Raw genomic sequence first — 23,369 nt, forward strand, 5'->3', positions numbered from 1 at the left:
TGCAGAAACTGACTGGGTGAATATTGCAGACGCTCCATTTGGTATGAATTTATATAAACAACGAGCATTAAAATAAAGTTTTATAATTCAAAATTTTCTTTGTGTGGAAATGTATTACTGTTTACCTTACAAAGAACTTAGTACACCCAAAAGAGTCAATCCAATAACCAGAAGGCTTTGTAAATAAACAAGTCACACTGACACTTTTGTTTATTTGGTTAAAAGTAATAATGTTTTATTCACATTAACAATAGTACATTTGGTTTGTATTTCAATATGTGCTGTGGTGTGGATTATTGCAGTGGATGTGGTACATAATCTTATAATTTCTCTCAGGGTTAGCTTTTTTTTTTTTTACATCAGCAATTCATTCAGGCAATTCATTATTCAGCAATAATTTAGGATAAACAGGAGAAGAAGAGAGAAGAAAAAAGAGAAAAGATAAACAAAAGAGAAGAAAAAGAGAAACATAAAATGAAAAAGAAAATGACAACTAAGCACTATGCACTATGTTTCAGTGACTGAAAGTTACATGAAACAAACAGACATATGAACATCAAACACAGGAGCTTTGTGTGTTCACTTACAGGCTAGTTTATAACTCTAACTCACATTCCAGTCACTAAACTACTTCTCTCTGCCTATTGCACCCTCATTTTACATCGTCTTCTGGATTCTTTGTTGATTGTTGCCTCAACTTCTGTCCAGCAACATTAGGAGGCATTTACCCCTGGATGTTAAGGATCTGTGCAGATAGGCCGTGGTGCCAGTTTTTCAGTTTGGCAAATCGTGGGCCTTTTACCTCTGATTCAAATTTCTCCCTGTAAAAAAACAAAACAAAAACAAAAACAAAAACGCATAAATGATTTTAATTAATCACAAGATCTTTATATGCTCCAACCATACAAATTGTGTCAGTGCCCTTGTGAAAAAGAAGTGTGCTTAATTGTATTGAATCAAACTTTTCAACTTTAAATATACCAAGATGACGCACTCATATTACTATGTATATGGCAGAAAATGCCCCGCCTTCTAAATAAAAGAGCCAATCTCCAATTGGTTAAGTCATCAGGTGTGTTCGACTTGAAGCGGCGCTGCGCAGACCAATCGTTTTATGACACCCAAGTACCGCAAGAGCGATTAGAGAGCAGCTGGCTCTGTATGCTTTTGAATTGCTCTTGCAGTACTTTGATGTCATACAAGATGAACAGCTGCCATTAGAAGCTCCAGTTGCCATAGTCAGTTTCCTGAGACGCACGCTTAGGACTGCACATGCTCATTGGCTGGTCCAGCTTGAAATATAACACAGTTTGAGCATAAGAAACAACATTATGGAACAGTTCATATCAGATTTTGTTGTTGATTTAAAATATGTTATTTAAATAACATATTTTAAATAACCTCCTCTAATCCCTCTCTATTGTAGCTTATGATACTCTGAGCATTACCTAAGACTTGTATTGTGAGCACTTTTTGTGTCTATTTGCCTCGCCATGACGACTCGCTTGTTGTATTCCTCACTTGTAAGTCGCTTTGGATAAAAGCGTCTGCCAAATGAGTAAATTTAAATGTAAATGTAAATGTAAATATGGCAAACAGTTTTTGAGATTTTAGGATTTCCCTATTCAAATAGATAGGAATTGGTCTTGGATGCCCAAAATTGCTGCCTGGAGGCATTGCAAATATGACCACCGGGTGAACAGACTTTCCTAGAAAGGGACTTTGATTGAATGTGCACTTTCAGTTTACTTCAAATATTAAAAGTATATTTTTAAAGCACAGTCAATATATTATTAATTTAAAAAAGGCCACTTAAGGGTACTTAAAGAGAGTACACTTTCCTGACTATGTTTCTTAGCATGAAAAGGGCACTTTTTTTTTTTACTTTAAAATACATTTTAAATCATTATGTTTTAATCTTTTGTCGTGCTTTGTACACTTATTTTGATGTGTTGGCAAACATACACATGTAAAGTACTTGATTATAATTTTAACTAATGTGTTATTCAATAATCCATTTAAAGTTAATTTCAATTTTAAATGTGCTAAACTGAAATCTCATCATTACAAATATGTAAATACAAATATATTTTAATACATACAAACTTCGGTTACAGTTTATTTTAAGGTGTCAGTATTACAGTGTAGTTATACATTCAGATACTGAGTAATAATAATTAACTACATGTACTTACTATAAGTTTAGGGTTAGGATGAGGGTTTGGTTTGGGGTTAATTGCATGTAATTATGCATAATTCCTAGTTATTACTAACATGTGTAACAATGACACTGTAAAATAAAGTGTTACCCAAATTTCAATAGAAGCTAAATTAAAGTATATTTTAGTTGCCATGAATTCTTGTCAGTATTTGGCAGTGCACTTTTCAACAGAAAGACAATAGAAATAATTATGAAATTACATATAAAATTGTACTTAAGTCCTACTTAAGTGGGTCAAAAAGCACTTTTAAGGTAATCTAATTGCATCTACACTGTGTTCCAAATTATTATGCAAGTAGCATACCTGTAGGATTTCAGTACAATAAACATTCAGATTAAGTGTTCAGATAAGTGTTTGTTTGTTTTATTTATTTATTTTTTTGTTCTGTTATCTTTTTAGATAACTGGTATCGATCTCAGACAGGTTTGCTCAATAGTTTATCAGGTCTTCTTTGGTAAATGGAAACCCTACTTAAAGAGGTTGTTCCACATTATTAAGCAAGTAACAGTTCTCATGCAATGTGGTGAGGAAAGATCTTTTTGAAATGAAAAGCATGAAATGGTGCAATGTCTTGCAAAAGGCATGAAAACTTACTTTGTGAAAACTGAATAGACATTATCAAATGTCAAAAGATTTGTGAGTGATTTAGAGCACAGAAGAACTCGGTCAGAAAAGGCTTATTAAGAAAAGTTTCTGTCAAACAAATTAATTGTAAGGACATCTATAAAAAAGTATCATGTATTCATGTATTTCTACACCCACAGTAAACTTTTCTCTTTGCGAGCTTTGGTTATAGGTGGCTAAAATGCATCTTTACGCACAACTGCCAGCCTGCATGGAGAGGTTCTTGAGGCTCCAGAGACACCAGCAGCTTCAAGTATCTGTTTGCTTCTGAACAGTATAGCTGTCCTTTTAATACAATTAATTTGTTTGACAGAAATGTTCCTTAATAATCCTTTATCTGACCGGGTTTTTCTGCGCTCTAAATCGCTCACAAATCTTTTGATAATTTGATCATCTCTATTCAGTTTTCACAATATATTAGTTGTTTTCATGCCTTTTGCAAGACATTTCATGCTTTTCATCTTCAGAAAGATCTTTCTTCCTCCCCATATTGCATGAGAACTGTGACTTGCTTAATAATGTGGAATAATCTCTTTAAAGGCATAGTTCAGCCAAAAATGAAAATGATGTCATTAATTACTCACCCTCAAGACGTTTCAAACCCGTAAGACTTTCGTTCATATTCGGAACACAAATGAAGATCTTTTTAATAGAATCTGAGAGCTTTCTGTCCCTCCATTGACAGCCTATGCAACTACCACTTTCAAGCCACAGAAAGGTAGTAAAGACATCATTAAAGTAATCCAATCTCAAACGCGCATTTACAAGAACACCACGACGCATGCATGTTGTGTTGACGCGAGAGCAGACGTTGTTGCGTGAATGCAAATTGGGGATTAATATTTTGAAAATAAAGTGGTAAATTATGTTTTTTTGCGCAAACAAAGCATTCGCTTCGCTTCATAAAACTGAGCTTAAACCACTGGAGTTAAATGGATTACTTTAATGATGTCTTTACTACCTTTCTGGGTCTTAAAAATGGTAGTTGCATAGGCTGTCAATGGAGGGACAGAAAGCTCTCAGATTTTATTAAAAAGGTCTTAATTTGTGTTCCGAAGATGAACAAAAGTCTTATGGGTTTGGAACAGCATGAGGGTGAGTAATTAATCAGAATTTTCATTTTTGGGTGAACTATCCCTTTAAGTATGTTTTCCATTTACCTAAGAAGACCTGGCAAACTACTAAACAAACCTGTCTGAGACTGATACCAGTTTATTGTTCTAAAATCATACTGATATGTCACTTGCATAACAATTTGAAACACATATTTTTTTATATATATAAATTTAAACTATAATATATTTTCAATTAATTGTAAATAAGGGTGAAGACTGCAAAAATTGAGACAAAGTGGATTTACCTTGATTTTCTAAGAGCCTCTTCATCTGGATCTTGCACTGTGACGTAAAAAATAAAAATAGAGTTACCCTTTACAGGCCCTTTACAAGTTTTCAAAATAAAGTGCAAACTGATTTATATCACACAAACACTAGCAGTCATCTTATGTCAGTGCATCTAAAGCATGTCAGCCCTTTCAGTTCAAACCAATTTTCAGTCAACATTAAGAAAGTCTGTACTCACAATACTCCGTTCCTGTGATATGAGCCAGGATGCGGAAGGACTTGGACTGCAGGTTGGCAGCGCGACGGGCCCATTCAGACATCTCCGGCTCCTTATCGTCAGGTTTGATTACGGCCTGGTACACTGGAGAAGCACTATCCACAAGAGGGTCTTTAATAGGAAGTGAGCTACTCCCAAACAGAGAGAAAAGGGGAAAAAAAAACAAGATCAGTCATTCATCTGTGTTCTCTGAATATGTGTATGTCAAATAATTACAAATGATTACATAATTGCATTTCCAATAATCATAATAAAGGACAGTATTTGCTGAATTGATTTATGAATTAATAAAGAAACTTTTTTGTATTACGCTTCTTGTGAAGATGTGCATTATTTTAATTACAGTTCTATCTTAGTGAGAGATCTGTGATGGAGGAAGTGACTGAAGAATGAGTTAGGATAAACTGTATGCAGAGTTCCCATATTAGGAGAAGGTAAAGATGTTAGACATTTTAAGATGTAGTAATTCTCCCCTGGCAGATATACTCAGAACATTGCTTTTAGGTTTTGTCTTCATTCGTTTTTTAATACAAGGTTATTTATTTTTCTTTATTGCACTCCATTTACTTTACTTACATATTCACAACAGTGTAACATGGTAATTGAAAAATAACCAAAAAAGTCCACTTCAGTGTTTATGCAATCAGCCTTTAACAGAGAATATAACATGTGAGATGAGTCAATGCAGCTGTGACGGATCTAAACAGACTGTTGGCTACTTACGCCAAGGGAGATCCAGCGGAGTCATCACCACTGTCAATCACATGATGAACCGGGATGGGAGGGAGCAAGACAGTGCCGTGTCACATGGAGGGAAGGGAAAGGCGAAGGGGGTGAGGCGAGGATGAGTGATGAGGTATGGTTGGGTAGTTGTGGATGGAGTGACATAATTACAAGCAGAAGAGGAAGGAAAAGCACAGATGAGGTTGATACACATGACCTTGTGGAAGCCTGAAATCAGCCCAGACTAGATGACCAACAATGAGCTCCTACTGTTATAAACACTGCAAACTGAAGCAAGTTTTATAGATGCTAATCAAAAACAGTACACTGAAAATATAAAGATGCGAAATGAGGGGAAATACATTTACTTTTCCTAACATCTCATAACAAATTTCAAGAATTTGCCTTATTTTAATAGAGTGCTTCAGGGATGACATGTTTTGTAGGCCAAAACCTACAAACGAATTAGCATTTTAGAACTTCCTGAATCAATGGGGTTTTTAAATGGGTTTTTGGTTAAATGCCAGAAATAGGTTTGTGGTGAACACAAGTTCAAGATATTTTCACATTTTGTTCTATGACATAAAATACATAAGTAATACCCTCTTGTGATTTTTTTCAAAGCTTTTACTTTTCTTGAAAAAGTATAATTGCTAAAAATTGCCTAAATGGGCTTTTCACATTTGAAATAGGCCTATTCACCCTGGGTCATTCTAAACCCCGGGTAAACGTAATCCTAGGTTATCTTTATTTACGTTTTGACTGCTCATAATATAGCCTACCCGGGGTTAACAGTTAATCCTGGGTATTCATAAACTGCCATTTCACATTGCACATTTCTAAACCCTGGGTTAAAGTCCTTATTTGAATATTCGCGGTGTCAGTGTTACTGACTGGACAAATGCAACACGTGACCTGTTTACGTAAAGGCTTCTAGCATGGCGCATCCTCATATTACACATTGTTGACTGCAATAATCTCAAGTTTTTCTGAGTGAACTTTTCAAACTATAAAGGTAAGAATGAAACGGTCTCTTCTTCACTCCAATCGTTGCGTTTTCCATCGCCGTTTGACATTTTTCCTATCATATGCAGAAACGACTGTTTATATACATCGCGCTGTGTTTCCGTGTCTGCCCAAAGCGTGTGAATATAAGGCACGCGATTGGTTGTCGGTTGCTGCTAAGCATCTAGTTGTAACATTCTAACACTGCATCGTTTCACACTGTATAAGTTTGGCACCGCAATGCGGGGGTTAACACCGCAAAAGCTGCTCCAGAGCAGGGTTTCATAACCCTGGGTAAAATGTAGTGCTAACCCTGCATCTAAATTACAAGTGTGAAACGCTTCTTTACCCGGGGTTAAAAGTCTTGTTTAGAATGACGATAACCTGGGGTAACAGGTAAACTCATCTACTCACTAGTCCGCTTTCACAGCCTCATTTTGTTTAGAATTTCGCTCTTGCAAACTATTCTAACTCAACCTTTCAGGCTGAAAGATTTGTCAGTAGCATAATGGTGGTGATGTTTAAGTCATGTGACCATAGTGTAGGTCACAGAGCTTATGTTTGGCAATATTCCAAAAGCCAATGAAAAGATCTGAGTTGTTGTTGTTGAGGGAAATAGGGTGGTACTAACTAAAAAAAATGATGGCCTACAGAAATATGTAATCACTGTAGCCCTCTATGGAGGCCTCCTTAGTTCTTGCTTGTGCCCTAAATTGCTACATACAGTGGCCCTTAAAAGTATTTAGACACTCAAATAGTCCACTCAAAAATTGCCATCTTCTGTTATTCTTTGACAGAAGAGAATAACAAAGAGTGGGCTGTTAAACTGTGGGAACCGAAACATAAATAAATCGCTCAGAGATGCGTTTCTAAAAAAGCATTGTGCACTTTAAAACCACCAATTTTTTTTTTTTTTTTTTTTTTTTAGTTGTGTGAACCACTTTTTAATGATAGTCTACTTCTTTTTCCTGATTTTCAAGTTGTCATTCAATTTCATTGTATTGAAAAGTGTGTTCATGAGAGTTAGCAAATAATGACAGAATTTCCATTTTAAGTGAACTATTCCTTTTAAAAGTATCATTGCATTAAATATCGAAATATAATAGTGTTTCTAATGCAATGACATTCATGTAGTGTGGCTTAATGTTCATTTTGGGGCCACTGTATCACTTTCTTACCTCAGCTTTCACCTAAGCATCAGTGTAGTAAAGTGCTGGACAGGGCCAGAGACCTACCTCATCTCGTTTCCTCTGGCTTGGGCCTGACCAGCAATGGCATCCATAATAGCATCCTGAGAGTACATGCTAATAGGAGTGTTGTACTGGGCATGAATGATAGTAGCCTTCCCACCAGGACCCTTCACCTCAATAGGCTTGTGAGTGGACAAAGCAGAGTCCTTCAGTGCAATGGGGTTGAAGCTGGGAACATATTCTTGGCTGTAAGAGTTCAGGTGAGGGAGTGTCCGGGGTGCGATAGTGTAGAGGAGAGTGGGTGATGGCGAGGAGCCAGAAATATGAGGGAAAACAGAGAGATAGAGGCCATTTGACAGTGAGAACAATGTATGCTTGACTTACCTTACTTAATAGGCTACATCTGTATTATTAAACAGCACTGAGTTTTACAATACTACAGTTTGCTACTTAGTTTGAATTGTTTACACCAGCTGTTAGTTTCTTGTTTTACATTCTAATAAAATCCCATGTCTGAAAATACAATGTCCTGTATAATAAATGCATCTGGGCTTTCAATCTTAAATGTAAAAGACATGGCATGCAATAGTTCCACTTATTATACTTAAAATAAATCATGCAAAGATGCATTGACCAATACAACTATAACCAAAACCAACTATAGATTTATCCAGTTTAAATACTTCACTCAAAAGCATTTAACATTTCATCATGTCTGAAATGTCAAATTGTTCAAAATAGCTCATAACATTCAGGAGTTGAAAATGTAAGCATGCAAACCACAACCACAGTACTACATGTGGCCATGCTTCAGAGCACACAGATTCACACGCAACTCTGGAGATTTTGTATTCAAAATCTGTTACTGACTTTGCAGCTGTGTTGGCAATGACCTGGGATGAAATAGAGGAATATGGACAAAAAAAAAGAAAGAAAGAAACACAAAAGAGGCAGTGTTAGCCTTGATTTGGCAGTGTGTTGAATGATAATAGATCCACGTACATGTAAATTAGCAGGGAAAACTCAACATTAACATAGAATGCAAACTGCTTCACTTTGCCTAAAGAACTTGCACCTTAAACCTGAATATATTTAAATATAGTGGTGATAGTTCACCTGTCATTGTATTTCACATTTTTCACCTTCATGTAATTTAAAACCTGTATGACTTTCTTCAGTGGAACACAAAAAAAGGTAAGGATTTTTTTCCCATACAATGAAAGACTTTTATTGTACGGACAAAAACAGTTCTTCAACATTCTTCAAAATATCTTCTTTTGTGTTCTGCAGAAGTAAAAAATTTTAATACAAGTTTGGAATGACCTGTGGGTAAGTAAATGATGACAGTCATTAAAAATGTACTCAGATTTCTTGTAATATATTTTGCCATGATGTAGCTGATGGTTATTACTGGTCACATTTCTCATAACAATGACATTCTGGATTGTTCCTAGAACAGATTGATTGACTGGAACAGGAGTTTGGCTGCAGTGGGACAAAAAGAGAACACTGGAGCTAAATAACACTCATCCTCTCATCAAAGACTATATACAGATAGACGGTGCACTCATATTACTATGAATGGGCGAAAGTGCAACACGCGATTGGTAAAGTCATTGCATCACTGCATCTGCCCTCACATATAAACATTGATCAGCGAACATAAACAGAAGCTCAACTGAACCTGAATGAAGCACGAGAACAAACTGCGGAAGCTCAAACTTGCTGCGTAACCAGTGAGGTTCATTACCATGGGTTACACAGCACGTTTGAGCTTCACGTTTGAAATAGCCCCTTTAACCTTAACAAACTTACATGAAAAATAGAAATATTGTCTTGGCAACTAACAGAAATGAAGTTAAAATTACTAAAACTAAAATAAAAATAGTTTAAAACTAAATAGAAATATTAAAAAATAAAAAAAAATGACAAAAGCACATAACATTTTTAAAACTTAAACTAACATTAACTGAAAATATTCAAATAAAAGCTGTCAAAATTCTAATAATAAATACTGTAATAATATATAATACAAAAACAACACTGAACCAATCACAACTCAAAGATGTCTATTGCTAGTTGCATGACAACAAGAATCAAAGTTTACAGTGTAATGTACAGTATCAGACCACTCGTACATAGATTAATGAACTGTCAATGGACGCACATGCTCTGCTCAGCTGTGCATGTGATGTTGCCTAGCGGGAATTCTGTTCCTGTGAGCTGTAAATAGAGGATGTGTGATGGCATCATTTCGGTAGGACTTCATTTGGGATATACTGTTACAGGAGCTGTGACATTCTGAGCACGTTAATAGAGCCAACGAGCACACATTTGCACCCATGTTCAATTACGGTTCAACGCTTTGGGCCTGTGGGAATTTGCTCACATGTTTTTCGACAGAGAAGATTTAGGAGATTTATGAAGCTAATAAATGATGCCAACATATTAAAAAAGGTGAAAGCTCCATCTTTAATGTGTTGGCATAATTTATAAGCCAACTTCAAGCTTGGCAGTCCTCCTCTAATCATAAGAGATGTAGCTCTGACACGACTAAAATAACCATAGTATGTTGTCATATGGAAACAGCTAACTTTCATAGATACAGATCAGACTCGGCCAGGCCCTGCTCATGTTGCAGGCAGGGGGGTCAGGTGAGCCTGACGGACCACTGGTCCCCCTGCTGCCAAGCACATTCCCGACTGATCCGCTGCATGTAAGAGCAGAATGTGCAGAGGTAAGGACGGAATGTTCTGAGTACTCTTTGCCACAGTTTTGTTAAAAGTACTGCAGGGATACAGGTGAGGCTAGCCAATGTTTCTGTGACCCGTTAGTGAAAAGTGAGCACTAGCAACTAGTTTGTTAAAGCAGATTTGGTGGAATTGCTCATGAAGATACAGATTTGTGGGTTAGCTATTATGTTACCTACCCCAACAATGGCAGGCCATTTAGACTGTCTTGTTGCATGACCATTTCCCTTAAAGTTTCTGCTGAATACAGGCCTATGGGAGAATTATACTGTCCCCTCTGGTTTGGGGTATTTTTTGCCCCTTGGCCGAATGACAAATTAGAAGGGACAGGGCTTTTAGCAGGAGAATGAATTACATTCTCTTGAGGTTGCTTCTCAGTGTTTGGAATAAGAGACTTTTTGGAAGGTTTTTTGGCCAAGAGGATGCCATATTTTTTGACAGGTTTCTCATCATCTTCTCCTTCCTCAGTGTCCATGGTTTCCTTAGTATAAAATAAACCATTAGATCAGACTAACAAATGAACCATTAGCCCAAAATGGCAAGGCATAGAAAAAAGAGATGGTTAGGAAAGAGGCAAATGAGGCACGAAGAAGCACACAAAAACATCAAACAAACTTCATCTAGCAACAATAATGCAAATGAAAATTGGACCAGTGGGAAACTTATGATGATTTCATACAATGTGCTTATTCTTGCTTGACCAACAAATGCCTGTAGAGGGAGTTAAGTGTCAGCTTTACAGAGAATGTTTGCTTTCATAATCCCTCCTCTATTTTCTCCTCTCTATGATAAACTCCCATTACTGATTAAGAGGATTACAAAGAAATGGCTTGCCTATAACCAAAAACAATCATTGAGTTTCCTTCAAAATTTCTGTCCCCTCCAATAAAAAAGGTCAGTATGTTGGAGTCATATTTTACACCACACTGATACACCTATCAGACATAAACCAATCCGTTGAACATGCATACTCGGGATAGAGAACATTTCAAACAGACAGAACTTGATTTTACCTTCTGGTGAGGGATAACTGGCATGGGTGAGTCCATTCTTGGAGTAGCTGTGGGTACAGGAGCGGGACGTCTCGACCTGGGAACCGTACAGAATTCAAAAGCAAAGGTCAATAATGCAAAACATCAAGCTTTCATTGTTATTTTACTTATAGTGATACTTATAGTGAGTAAGAACTATATTTAAGATGCTTTTAGCAAATAAATAAAAATCACAACCTAAACACCAATATATTATTATACTCCTATACAGTAAAAGCAGTTATGTCTCTTAACTAAATTTGGGGTCAGTAAGATGAAAAAAGTGACAATAAAGACATTTACATTGTTACAAAAATACTTCTATTTCAAAAAAATTTGTCTGGTATTAGGGAGCACAACTGTTTCAACATTGATAATAAAAAAAATGTTTCTTGAGTACTAAATCAGCATATTAGAATGATTTCTAAAGGATCATGTGACGCTGAAGACTGGAGTAACAATGCTAAAAATTCAACTTTGGAATAAATTACATTTTAAAATACATTAAAAGTTCATTTAAATGGTAATAGTATTTGACAATATTATTGCATTTACTTTATTTTTTTTATCAAATAAATGCAGCCTTGGTGAGCATAAGAGACTTCTTTCAAAAACATAAAAAAATTTTACAGACCCCAAACTTTTGAATGGTAGTGTATTGGGCAAAAATGTAAAAGGAAAGAACAACACTTAAAGGTTTAGTTCACCCAAAAATGAAATTTCTGTCATTAATTACCCTCATGTCGTTCCAAACCCGTAAGACTTTCATTCATCTTCAGAAAACAAATTAATATAGTTTTGATGAAATCTGAGAGTTTTTTTTTTATCTCCCATAGAAAGCAACAAAATTACCACATTCAAGGTCAAGAAAAGTAGTAAAGACATCGTTAAAATAGTCCATGTGACTACAGTGGTTTAACCTTAATGTTATGAAGTGACGAGAATAATTTTTGTGCCCCAAAACAAAATAACTACTTTATTCAACAATTTCTTCTCTACCCTGTCAGTCTCCTATGCTGAAGACACATTGCAGCGCTTCCGTGCTCTACATCCGAATGCCGACTCCTCCGTCAGCATCACGCGCATACGTTGCGGTGCTCACGTCAACAGCGTTGACCAATCCTAAGCTGGAGTTCGGATGTAAACACAGAAGCGCTGAACTGCGTTCACTGCGTACGAGTCTGACAGGGTAGAGAAGAAATTGTTGAATAAAGTAGTTATTTTTATTTTGTTTTTGCACACAAAAAAGTATTCTCATCGCTTCATAACATTAAGGTTGAACCACTGTAGTCACGTTGACTATTTTTACGATGTCTTTACTACTTCTCTGGACCTTGAATGTGGTAATTTCGTTGCTTTCTATGGGAGATAAAAAAAACTCTCATATTTCATCAAAAATATCTTAATCTGTGTTCCGAAGATGAACGAAGGTCTTGCACGTTTGGAACGTTTTGACATGAGGGTGAGTACTTAATGACACAAATTTCATTTTTGGGTGAACTAACCCTTTATTTGCTCATGAATTTAAACTGTAAAGTATGTGCTACTGCAGCACATCACTTCACAAATACTGTCTCGCAAAGACACAACCACAACAGTTCCAGTTTTGTAGAGTGGCCGATAAATCAATACAAAAAATGCTTAAACCAATGAAAGTACTACGGTTGGGGTCTTGAAAATAAAAATCCTTAGACAATAAGGAGTGCTCATTGAGTGACCTCCCAGTAAGTGCTCTTGTAAAACAGGAGCAGCACTGCTGTATAGGCAGTAACACTGGGGGGCTTTTCACAAGTCACCAGGCATAAGAAATTTCTTGGAATCCATCATCAAGTGAAATTCAAGGGAAATACACCCTGCACCAGCTCATTCCTCCTAAGATGCTTTTGCTCGGAGAGTAACAAGGAAAGATTGTGCAAAATTACATAAATCTGTCAATGATAAATCTGTTATATCTACCCAATCAAATAAAATGGAGATTATTTATTTATCAAATAACATACAATAATACTAATATCTGCATGCATATGAAAGCAACTTCCACTCTCCTCCAACTAATAAATGTGTATACTGTCAATAAATAAGGAGAATCAAGTTCACTCACGACTGAAAGACGGAGACAGAGGAGGAATAGCTTCTAAAAGTGAACACCAGAGCCAGCATTAAGAAATGTCACAGGGAAGCCGAGGTATCTTTGTGAGTAACATTTCCTCCCTTTGCTGTAGTGCAGGCGGCCACATGAAAGGACTTAATCTTCTTTCGGATAGAGGCTTTGGGGTGTCCGTACTAAATTAATAAACTATATTAAAAAGGTGGAAAGTCTTCCAAATGTAATTTCCCCTACCTCCTAAACATCAATGCCTTTAATTTATGCATGCTGGCAACCTGAAGGACTACATAAGATCTAGGTGATTTATCACAGGCACATTTTTTAATTCTGTTGTCCTGTCTGTATATTTGTATGCTAACCATCACTCGTAGTTTGTGTCAGCTCAACCGCTTATATCCCTCATGGATGAGCTGATTAATTGCAGAGAACTTTTATTGCTTGCCAGAGTTGACTGCTGCCAAAGTAAATGAGATGCATCGTTGATGCCCTCTAAGAAAACCCATTCACCAACAAACATAATGGGAAATCGTCAGATGGAAAGACTAAAGGCCAATCAGAATCCATTCTGCTTTAAAGAGCTCAAGCATTTGAAGCGGCAGATGACAAAGCTGCAGCTCAGAACGTTATTGTGCGTCTGCGTGGAGGCCTTAAGAGGTAGTTTAGTGGAAATAAGTGTGAAGAAAAAATAAAAAGGAGGTGGTCGTCTGAACACATCATTATTGAGGCTTACCTCTGCATAGTGAGGACGAGTTTGGTGGTGGCTGCCTTTATCTTGTTTTGGGCATCCAGATGGGTCATGCCTTCAGTGCTAACCCCATCTATTGCTGTAATGATGTCACCCTGATTGAGGTTTCCGCTTGCTGCCTTGCTGCCTGGTGTGATCTGTGGACAGACACCAGACGTTAATTAAATAATTACCAATGATGCCACAGATTGAATTTTATATACACACAAAAAAATCCAGTATAAAATCCTCATGGCTATAGAAACAGTTTATTTTTTATTTACAATTACTATCAAATTCATTTTTTACATATTATGCTTGCTACAGTACACACATGTGCATGGTACACCAGTCACATTTAATTAATAATTTGTCACTGTCAAGGAAAGCAGCTGATTCTGAGCAGATGAGTTGAGTACATGCCGACACAAACAATGTTCTCCTTTTACAATAAATTCTTAAACTTGAGGCCTTAAAAATGAAAACCCTTAAAGAATGAGAAGGAATGCTCATTGAGTAACTCCTCAGTAAGAGCTCTTGTAAAACAACAGCAGCACATTTCACATTCAATCACTGAAACGGAAATTCATTTTTGCCAAAAGCACATGATCTATGACGTCTGAAGATTTGTTCACCTCAAAACCACATGACTGTTTCAGTATTTTGGTTAAAAAGAAGCAAATTCCAGCACTTTAATACATTATAATGTTTTATCATAGATTTTATATGAGCTCATATGACCTTATGAAATATGCCTATGAAATACAGCTATAGGCATAGTTAAAATTTATTTAATTTGTGTCGGTTTAAAAAAATAAAATAAAGTAAAATAATCAATTTGACAATGTCTATTATTTTTCAAAATAAAATAAAATAAAAAGATTCAGTTGCAGATTCAAAAGTGAAACCAGCAAGTGTAACAGAACACAGCACAGTATATTGTTATGATCGTTTTGATACAGGTGATACATGCTAGTGATATGCACTAAATAATTATATATAAAGCATTTCTGACTGGATATCAAATATGAATTTCAACTTACACCCTGTCTACATTGAATGCGGATAGACGTTCGATTTCTGATGTGCCTCATGATATAAACTAGTTTAAAGCAGCGCTGACATTCTCAACAACACTGATGCGGAAAACAGGAGAAACATTGAGCCACAACAATATAGTTATAAGGTTTTCAATCCACCACAAGTCACCTACATTTACCATGATTTACTGTAGTAACATTAACAGAAACCATAGGATTGTGGCATATCATTAATGTAGATATTAAATGCATTAAATGAGTAATGGAATATAATTGCAGTATTCTTTTGCTGTCTTTTGCTGTTTTGTGCATTTGTATTATACAATGTGTTTAGGCTACTGTTTTCATAACAAATACCATAGAAACAATATAGATACTTTTTTTTTTTTTTTTTTTTTACCATGGTAGAGGTGCAATGCTTGATCTTACCTGTGGTTAACATGATCCAAATATTTAAATGTTATAGTTTTACAGAAGCTACTGTGTTTGTTAATGAACATAAATTTACATCTGCATCCCAATTCAAACTACTGCTACTGTCATTAAACTCAAGCTACTGACAAATGTGCATTTATAAGATACACAAATCATGTATTATTAATTTGCGAAATGTTCACGTGTTTGGAAAGTGTTTGGAAACCACAACTTAACTGTCTGGTTTCTACAACTTTTACTCAGGAGCGAAAACTTGCCTTTAAACTTGGAAAAAATTAAGATTTGAAATTTATTGTGATAATTTTCGATATTGACTGATATGAAAAAATTGTGGTCATTGGTGTCTGAACGAATCGCTATTTTTGAATGAATCGGTTGAATGAATGATTTAATTACTTACTCATAATGTTTAGTTCCTGAAAAAAAATCAGCATTTTGAATAAATCGGATGAATGAATGATTCAATGATATACTCATAATGTATTGTTCCTGAATGAATCATTATTTTGAATGAATCAGATTAATAAATGATTCAATGACTCACTCCTAAGGATCTTTAGGTGGCTGTCGTCACCTACTGGTGTAACAATGTAACCTGCAGCAAGACTCAGTACATATTAGCACTACTGGAATGCTGCTCGGCCAATCAAACTCAAGAACTGGGACTAACTGCTGTATAAAAAAGGACGAAGAACATTTAAAAAACAGTGCAGTGGAACATAAAACATGGACTGGTTTGACAAAGCTCAGAAACCAAGGGGAAGAATTCTGAAATCCCATCTTTGCAATAAGTCAGTGGCTATACTTTCAGGCAGCTCATTAAAATGTTAAAAATAAAGGTTGTTGTTGACGCCCCTGCCTCCCTCAATTTGACCCTGTATTCTGGGGCCCTGCCACCAACTCTTCTGTCCCACCTGCTGCCATTACTCAACGTGCACACATATACATTCTTCTGAGAGAGCTCTCCTTCATGTAATGTTCTGCTAGTAAATACCCAACTGCCAAGCTTATAACTTTTTCAAGTACGAGGACAAAACTTATAACTTCTGAAGGTGCATGAAGGGCACTTGATCATGTGATTTATCTGTAAATAACTTGAATCCATAATGAGAATTTTTTTAGGTGGACAGGAGTTAGAAAAAGTCAACATAATTTTGCTCTTAACTCCAAATCAGCAAGGAAATGAGAAATATTAGGCTACTATAGAATTTACATAATAAATTGGAAAATATTCACATTCATTTGGCTTTCACATAGTCGCTGCATTTTTATGCTTGCATTTAATCGCTTGTATTTAACTGACTTTACTGTTGAGACACATTTCTCCTTGGCTATTACGTCATTAAATCCCACTGCATGCATCACTGGTCAGGATACTACAAGCTACAGTAGATGAAAAAAAACATCATCATCCCCCTCCCTCTTTTTACATTTCACTTAAGCCAACAGACTGCTGCTTGACCAACACTTCAATCATGGAGCTGCTATAGATAAAAGAAAATATAATCATCCCCCTCCCTCTCTTCACATTTTACTTAAGCCAACGGACTGCTGCTTGACCGACACTTCAATCATGGAGCTGCATGGTGGATAACAATGTGATGCTAATTAAATAAGCACACACACAGAGGGGGCTGATTTGACAAAGAATCTGTTTCTGAGAGCCAGGAAAAGATGTTTTAGCATATCTCATGTTTTTTTTTTTTTTTTTTAACAAATATTACTTTTTTATTAAAAATTTCTAAAATAATGCATATTCAGGTTTGAACAGTTTTTGAGTAACTATATTACATTGGAAAACAATTAATTTGGAGAATTTTCACTTCACTTGAGACATGGTTATGCAATCTAGTTTCTTTCCCCCGGTTTCACAGACAAGCCTTAAGCCTAGTCCCAGACTAAAATACATGTTTGAGCTGTCCTATCTGAAAGCAACTTGCATTGACATATCTTAAAATATGTCAGTGCCATTGTTTTGTCTCAAGATTCACACCAGTAATGTTCTTTTCTAAGGCACGTTTATAAAAGCTACTTAAATGTCCTAATTGAAGGCCTAATCTCTTAATTTAAGCCCTGTCTGTCAAATCAGGCCATTGTGTTTTAGTTTAGTTTTCCCTGTTCCTGTTTTGCCAGTGTTTTGTGTCGTTGATAGTTACCTTGGTTGCTGATTTGAGTTCCACACCTGTTCGCTGTTACGTTGATTACTCCCTGTGTATTTAAGCCCTTAGTTTCCTCTGTTCATTGTTCCGTGTCATCTTGGTATTATGTGATTGTTCTATTATGTTTCCCTTGTGATCTCTTGCGTGTTTCTCCTGTATTGCCGTGCTTTTACTACAGCAACCGGTCGTGACAGAGTAGTGAGAGTACTACTAAAACTTTTATTGAATTACTCTAAAAAACACTCTTCACTCATCTCATTTAAGTCTTCAAAGTACAAACTACCCTTTCATTAAAATATCTATTTTTTTCCACTTCAAATCATGATTTATGATCAACTTTTATTTATAAAATCTATTTAAATGTGAAATGTATTCATCCTTGTGAATAGATGTTTCTTCGGTCACTACAAGTTGTAATGCAAAAGCAATTATATGTATATTAATTATGTTATAATACTGTTGACAAACTTGAGTCAAATGACTACAAATGACTACTGCTGATTTAAATAAAAGTTTTAGGTAAAACGTTTAAGGAAAAGGTTTCTGTTTTACATGTGGTGTGTCCTAGAGGTTGCTTTGCACTGTCAATCAAAGTTACATTAGTAAGAACATTTTAATTTTTAATTAAACTTTTAATTGAGGGAGAGTATGGCATAGCCATACTTCAGCTTATTTCTCAGGACATTTTACACCCCTGGCCAATTGAAATGAGATGCACTGACAACAAGAATCACTGTTTACGCACAGGTTCATTTTGTCTGCATACCAGGCACAAAAGAAATACAAAAATACAGCTGTTCTTTTCATTTAAGCTGCTAAGCTGCCAATCTCACCACAACAGACAGTAAATCCAATGACCCGCTAAGATCCAAATTAAAACATTTGATATATTGTGACTGTTTATAAATATCTAGTCCAGATGGTGTTCCATGCATTGCAAGTTATAGATGAGAGCATCTGTTTTATCTCAGATTGTCGAATGATAGAAGTCTGCCAGATGAACTTGTTTAGTTATGAAATGGGGGCCTGTTGTTGTTGGCATTGTGATTTATGAGTCAGCCCTTGGTAAATGCCAGCTTTAATTGTCTTCTTCCATTTCCTGGACTGTTTTGGCTAATAGCAAAGGTTGGGTGATGATCTGGACTATCTGTGGTACCTGTGGGTATTTGCAAGGCTCTGAAGGCCGTTAACAGTATATACTTTTCAATTTTTGTTGCTAAGCTCCGGCACACATATATATGCATAATAGGGCCTGACTCTGTCCACCTTTATGTCAGAAAGGCCTTGACCTCAGCATAATGTAGCCTGACATCCTACAGCACTGAACAGTCAGGGTCAGAGACCTTGAAGAGCTAACAAAGCAGTTGCCAAATTGGAATTGAACAAACTTACTATGAATTCTATATGCTTGAAATCCACAGGAGACACAATGTGAGAATGAAAGGGCAACAGAATGAAGAAAAATAAGATTTGGGTACATCACTAAGGAGATAGTGTCTTAAGGATTCATCTGCAGTGAAATTACTTCATATAATATATCACAAATGACTCCTCAGACTGTCTTTGTCATGAAGTACTTCACAGAATATAATATTGGCACTTTGCAGAGCTGGACTTCCATATCATGCGCAACAATATAATGACGGAAATTATCTCTGAGAGGAAATTTAGTGCCAGTGTTTTCTGCTATCAGCAGTGCTGCTCCACAAAGCTGTCCGCCACTTACAAAAGCCACTGACAGAATCTCCCAATTTTAAAAGCATCATTATCAAGTTGACTTTGTATATGCTCTCATCAGAATTTACTAAAGCTATTGCTGTATTACTGCAATTGCGGTTCCTCATTTCCGCTCTTTGTATTTTTTATGCAATAATTTGGTTCACAAAAAGATGAAAATATTTAAATGAAAATGTTATTATTATTTAATCAAATGAAAATGTTTCAAATTCAGACAAAAGTCAACTATATAATGAATGTATTTGAACTGTGTTCTCAGGAAAACCTTTGTCAGTAGATGTCAGTCAGGGCAGGTCGTCACATGTTTTAAATATTGTAATTTTATGCAATTTATTGTTTAGAATTTTTGATGTCTTTTCTATTTTTCTGTTGTCTGTGTAAGTCATAACTTTATTGTTTAACTTTAACTAAAAAAGCCAAAAATTACAAAATGGGGTTTGAACAATAAATGTACTATGAGAAATAATCAATGGTGTAATAAATGTGACAACCATCTCCAGTCTCCCATATACAGTATTTTGAATTGGAACTGTTCTTCTGAAGCTATCAGTTCCCTTTAAAACAATTCCAGTTGAAAATACTGTAAAATAAAGGGAACGGACAGCTTCAGGAGTTTCTTCCAGCGACTCTCTCCAAGCAATATTTAAATACACAATGACCTCATGTGTCTATTGTCTTTGTGCTCCACATTTATGGCCTTCACATGTATTTCTGCTGGTTTGACCTTTAGTGCTAAGCTAAAATCAGTGACCATAAGTCAGGCATTGCATCCACAGGCCAAAAGTGGTCGTCAGTGCTATCATTAGCTGCCACAGAGCTTTTTATATAGTGTTACAAAGGAGGAAAAGGTATGATAAATAGCTAAGAAACAGTAATGTAAGTTAATTATTTGTTATTATTTATTTAGCCTAAAATCCACAACCTCAAAATCAGCCCACACATAAACAAATACACACATATTAAAACCTCATATTGTACTGTCACTCGCTTAGCACGGTCTTCATATTGGCGTTGTCATTTTCCCATGTCTGTAACACTCAGGCCAGGATACCTTAATTAAAGTTGGATGATAGCTTGCATTAAAAACGAAAAGCGACAATTGAAGAATGTCTGTGATTTGATATTTCAAAAGGTTGCGTCTCAGGTCTAAATCCATTTGTCAACAGCTACTGTAAATTAGTCTCCCGTCCAGCATGAATTTTTTTCAAGTACGAGAACAAAATACAAGACTGCAATAATTTACTGAATCAAAGTATTAAATTAGATCATCCACTCCTTCATTGTCCTCAAATGTCACAACTTCATCACGTCTCTATATCACTTTACACATTGTCTAAAAAGACTACAGAAAATCAGCAAGTATTACAAAAGCAGTAAAAGCAATTACTGGGCTGCTTTGTGGAAGACAGCGGCTCTATCAGCCTTGGGACCAGGATTAAGATTCAATATAGATTGTCTACAGTGCTTTAGGATAGAGGCCGATTTCTTATTACAGTGTGTGAAGATTTGAAATTCATAAACTGTCAAATCTGGCGGTTACATGTGCATCAATCATATGATCCAAACACATATACCTTGCACATTTCAATTTACTGCCATATTCAGTGACAGCTGGGTCGGGAGAGACTATAATATCCAGATGTACACCTGGATTGACACTGATTACAGTGTCATCCGACAATGCAGATTAGCAAAGTGGATATTTCAAACAAAGTTTTCTCAGTATGATGGTCCTGTCTGTAATTACTTGCAAACAAGGGGCCAATGAGGAGTCGGACCAACCACATCCCTGACAAACAGAGGTAATGACTCTCCCCTTGTTGAAGTGAAAGCCAATTTAAATGTCAAGAAAGGTGTCAGCTATGAAACAAACAAACTAGGCTGAACCGCCTGTGACTGATAACACAGCGGTAGCGATTTCTTGTCATAGGAGATAGAAAATCACCTCTGTTAGGACAATATAATCTCTCTAAACCTTTGGACAAGGCATGTCAACTTCACTGAATCCATACTCTAACACAATGAGGATTGTAGGTGCCATGGGATGAACACACTTGGTGAATAGACAGAAGACTGTACGTTCTGTGTTGTATTAACAATTCAACTCTCTAAGGGTTAAGAGGTGCTATTCTGTCAATACCACACCTTATTGATCTGTTTGAGAGGGTAAGACAATCCCTTTGCTCCTTTGTTTGTGCCATAAATTTCTACAATATCATTCATAATGTTTTTTTCATAGAAGTCATGTTGCAGAAAATGATAGATGGCAAACCACTTCCCATGAAGAAATGACTTCAAGGAAAACAGCGTTGTTGTTTTTTTTAAAAATCCCAAAGCTAAAAGGAGAAGAGCAACAAGAATTTGCATGTATTTCCATGAAACATGACGTCAATGACTGCTTAGCATAAATGACAGATGGTACAGAGAGACATCCAAAAGCAAATGACTTTTACACTTAAAAGGATAGTTTACCTGAACATGAAAATGATGTCATACTTTATTTACCCTCTTATCATTCCAAACCTGTATGACTTACTTTCGTCTTCAGAATATAAAAGCAGATATTTTGAACAACAGGTATCACCCATACAATGAAAGTCAGGTCAAAAACAACACAGACATTTTGCAAAATATCTTCTTTTGTGATAAAGAAAAAAGAAAATCATACAGGTTTGGAATGATATGTGGATGAGTTAAAAAAAAAAAAAAGGTCAAATATACTTAAATTACTTTTTCTTCTGGGGCAATATATGAGAAAAGTTAGAGTCTTTTTATAGATTGAATCGGTGAAACAAATATCCAGCATGTTAATTTTTTTACATTAGGCGAATTAGCATCAGCGGTTGTGTATGTGATACAACTAGAAAGTAGCATAGATCCAGGCTTCTCGCCTTTCACTTTTAACCTCACATGCACAGATTCATTTTCTCAGGGCTTGCATTATCTATCGCTATTCATAGAGTTTTCCACTGTTAATACACCACAATACCTTGCTCAAGCCAAAGGGCCATAGCTGGTTAGAGAATGTCAGCTTTGGCTTGGACGATAACCAATACAACAACAGCTGCAACACGTTGTTACATAATGCTAAAATATATGCGATTTTCATTGTTTAGGAAGTCAAAATAATCTCTAATGTGAGCTTTTTGTTAATCAAAGCAGGAATTTGTTTAAATAGAGCATGATGGGTTTGTTTTTTTCTACAAGGCAGAGATGTTGTCTCACCCGGGAGATGGTCAGGGGCATGTTGAAGTCTTTGCCTCCCTGCAGCCTGAAGCCCCATGGTGCAGGTCCTGACAGGGTTACTGTGTAATTGCTCATTTCGAAGAGAGTTTAAAGTGAAAAGCTTCTTCTCGGATCAGTAAAGTCCTTTCTTTCCTTTCAGTTCTTCTCCCTATAGTCGGGATGACCAAACACCCGGGTACGGGCAGGCACCGAGGAGCCTCTGAAACACAACAACAACAGACAGGAAATGCAATAGAGTGAAATAAGCTGTATTACCTTATGCCCTCAGTCACTATACGACCATCACATAGGATGTGAGTTAACATCTGCACTATCAATACAACTCAAAAACATACCACAGAATGAATCAGACTTAAAAGAAAAAAACAAATAGTTCAATCCCACCCCTGTTTACACTGACAAAATAAGTAAAAAAAAGTCTTAAAAGCAGAAGGAGGAGAGTTCTTGCCTGCTCGGATGGCCTGGACAGACAGCCTAAGAATAGATCCCCTCTGCAGAAAGTGATAACACTCAAGCCCTCGGGCCCTTATATGGCATGTAAGGGGACACCCCCGGATGCCAAGCCCCCATGATTCACATGGCGAATATAGCCTCTTCTTAGGGTAACACATTTTTCCACTCTGCTCCTATGGGCGTCCACTCACAGGGCACCATGGATTGAGCTAGTGGGAAGCGACTAATAAACAACAAAGAACCATTAGTTGCTAAGTCTGACGTAATGTCACTTTAAAGCTGTTTCAGGGTGTAAATCCAAAT

The 23,369-nt window shown here is 36.3% G+C and overlaps 1 protein-coding gene across 3 annotated transcripts; it reads right to left on the reverse strand.

Annotated features, from left to right (window-relative positions):
• Positions 1–204: 204 nt before the first annotated feature.
• ldb3b (LIM domain binding 3b) lies at positions 205–23,118 on the reverse strand. 3 transcript variants are annotated; one of them, XM_051915450.1, is made up of 10 exons: positions 22,949–23,109; positions 22,593–22,812; positions 14,003–14,154; positions 11,148–11,223; positions 8,255–8,277; positions 7,430–7,630; positions 5,190–5,219; positions 4,428–4,594; positions 4,207–4,243; positions 205–821 (listed from the first exon to the last, which is right to left on the reverse strand). In XM_051915450.1, exons 2-10 carry the CDS (start codon positions 22,686–22,688, stop codon positions 725–727), a joined length of 879 nt encoding a protein of 292 aa, XP_051771410.1. In that variant the 5' UTR covers positions 22,689–22,812; positions 22,949–23,109; the 3' UTR covers positions 205–724. The 3 variants fall into 3 exon arrangements, with proteins under 3 accessions (XP_051771410.1, XP_051771409.1, XP_051771407.1); XM_051915449.1 differs by lacking the exons at positions 5,190–5,219; positions 7,430–7,630; positions 8,255–8,277 and adding an exon at positions 10,314–10,615 and having other exon boundaries at positions 23,062–23,118; XM_051915447.1 differs by lacking the exons at positions 5,190–5,219; positions 7,430–7,630; positions 8,255–8,277 and adding an exon at positions 10,314–10,615.
• Between the last annotated feature and the right edge of the window lie 251 nt (positions 23,119–23,369).

This window comes from Ctenopharyngodon idella, chromosome 12, assembly GCF_019924925.1.
Source record: "Ctenopharyngodon idella isolate HZGC_01 chromosome 12, HZGC01, whole genome shotgun sequence".
NCBI lineage: Eukaryota > Metazoa > Chordata > Actinopteri > Cypriniformes > Xenocyprididae > Ctenopharyngodon > Ctenopharyngodon idella.

Bases quoted from the DNA above. Each gene is read 5' to 3' on its own strand.
- ldb3b (XM_051915449.1), bottom strand. From the start codon at position 22,688: ATGAGCAATTACACAGTAACCCTGTCAGGACCTGCACCATGGGGCTTC. The intron at 4,595-10,313 runs GTAGGTAACATA...GTTTGGGAGTAG, and splicing joins AATGGCCTGCCATTGTTGGG to CTCACTTCCTATTAAAGACC. The intron at 822-4,206 runs GTAAATCCACTT...GTTTTTTTACAG, and splicing joins GAGGCTCTTAGAAAATCAAG to GGAGAAATTTGAATCAGAGG.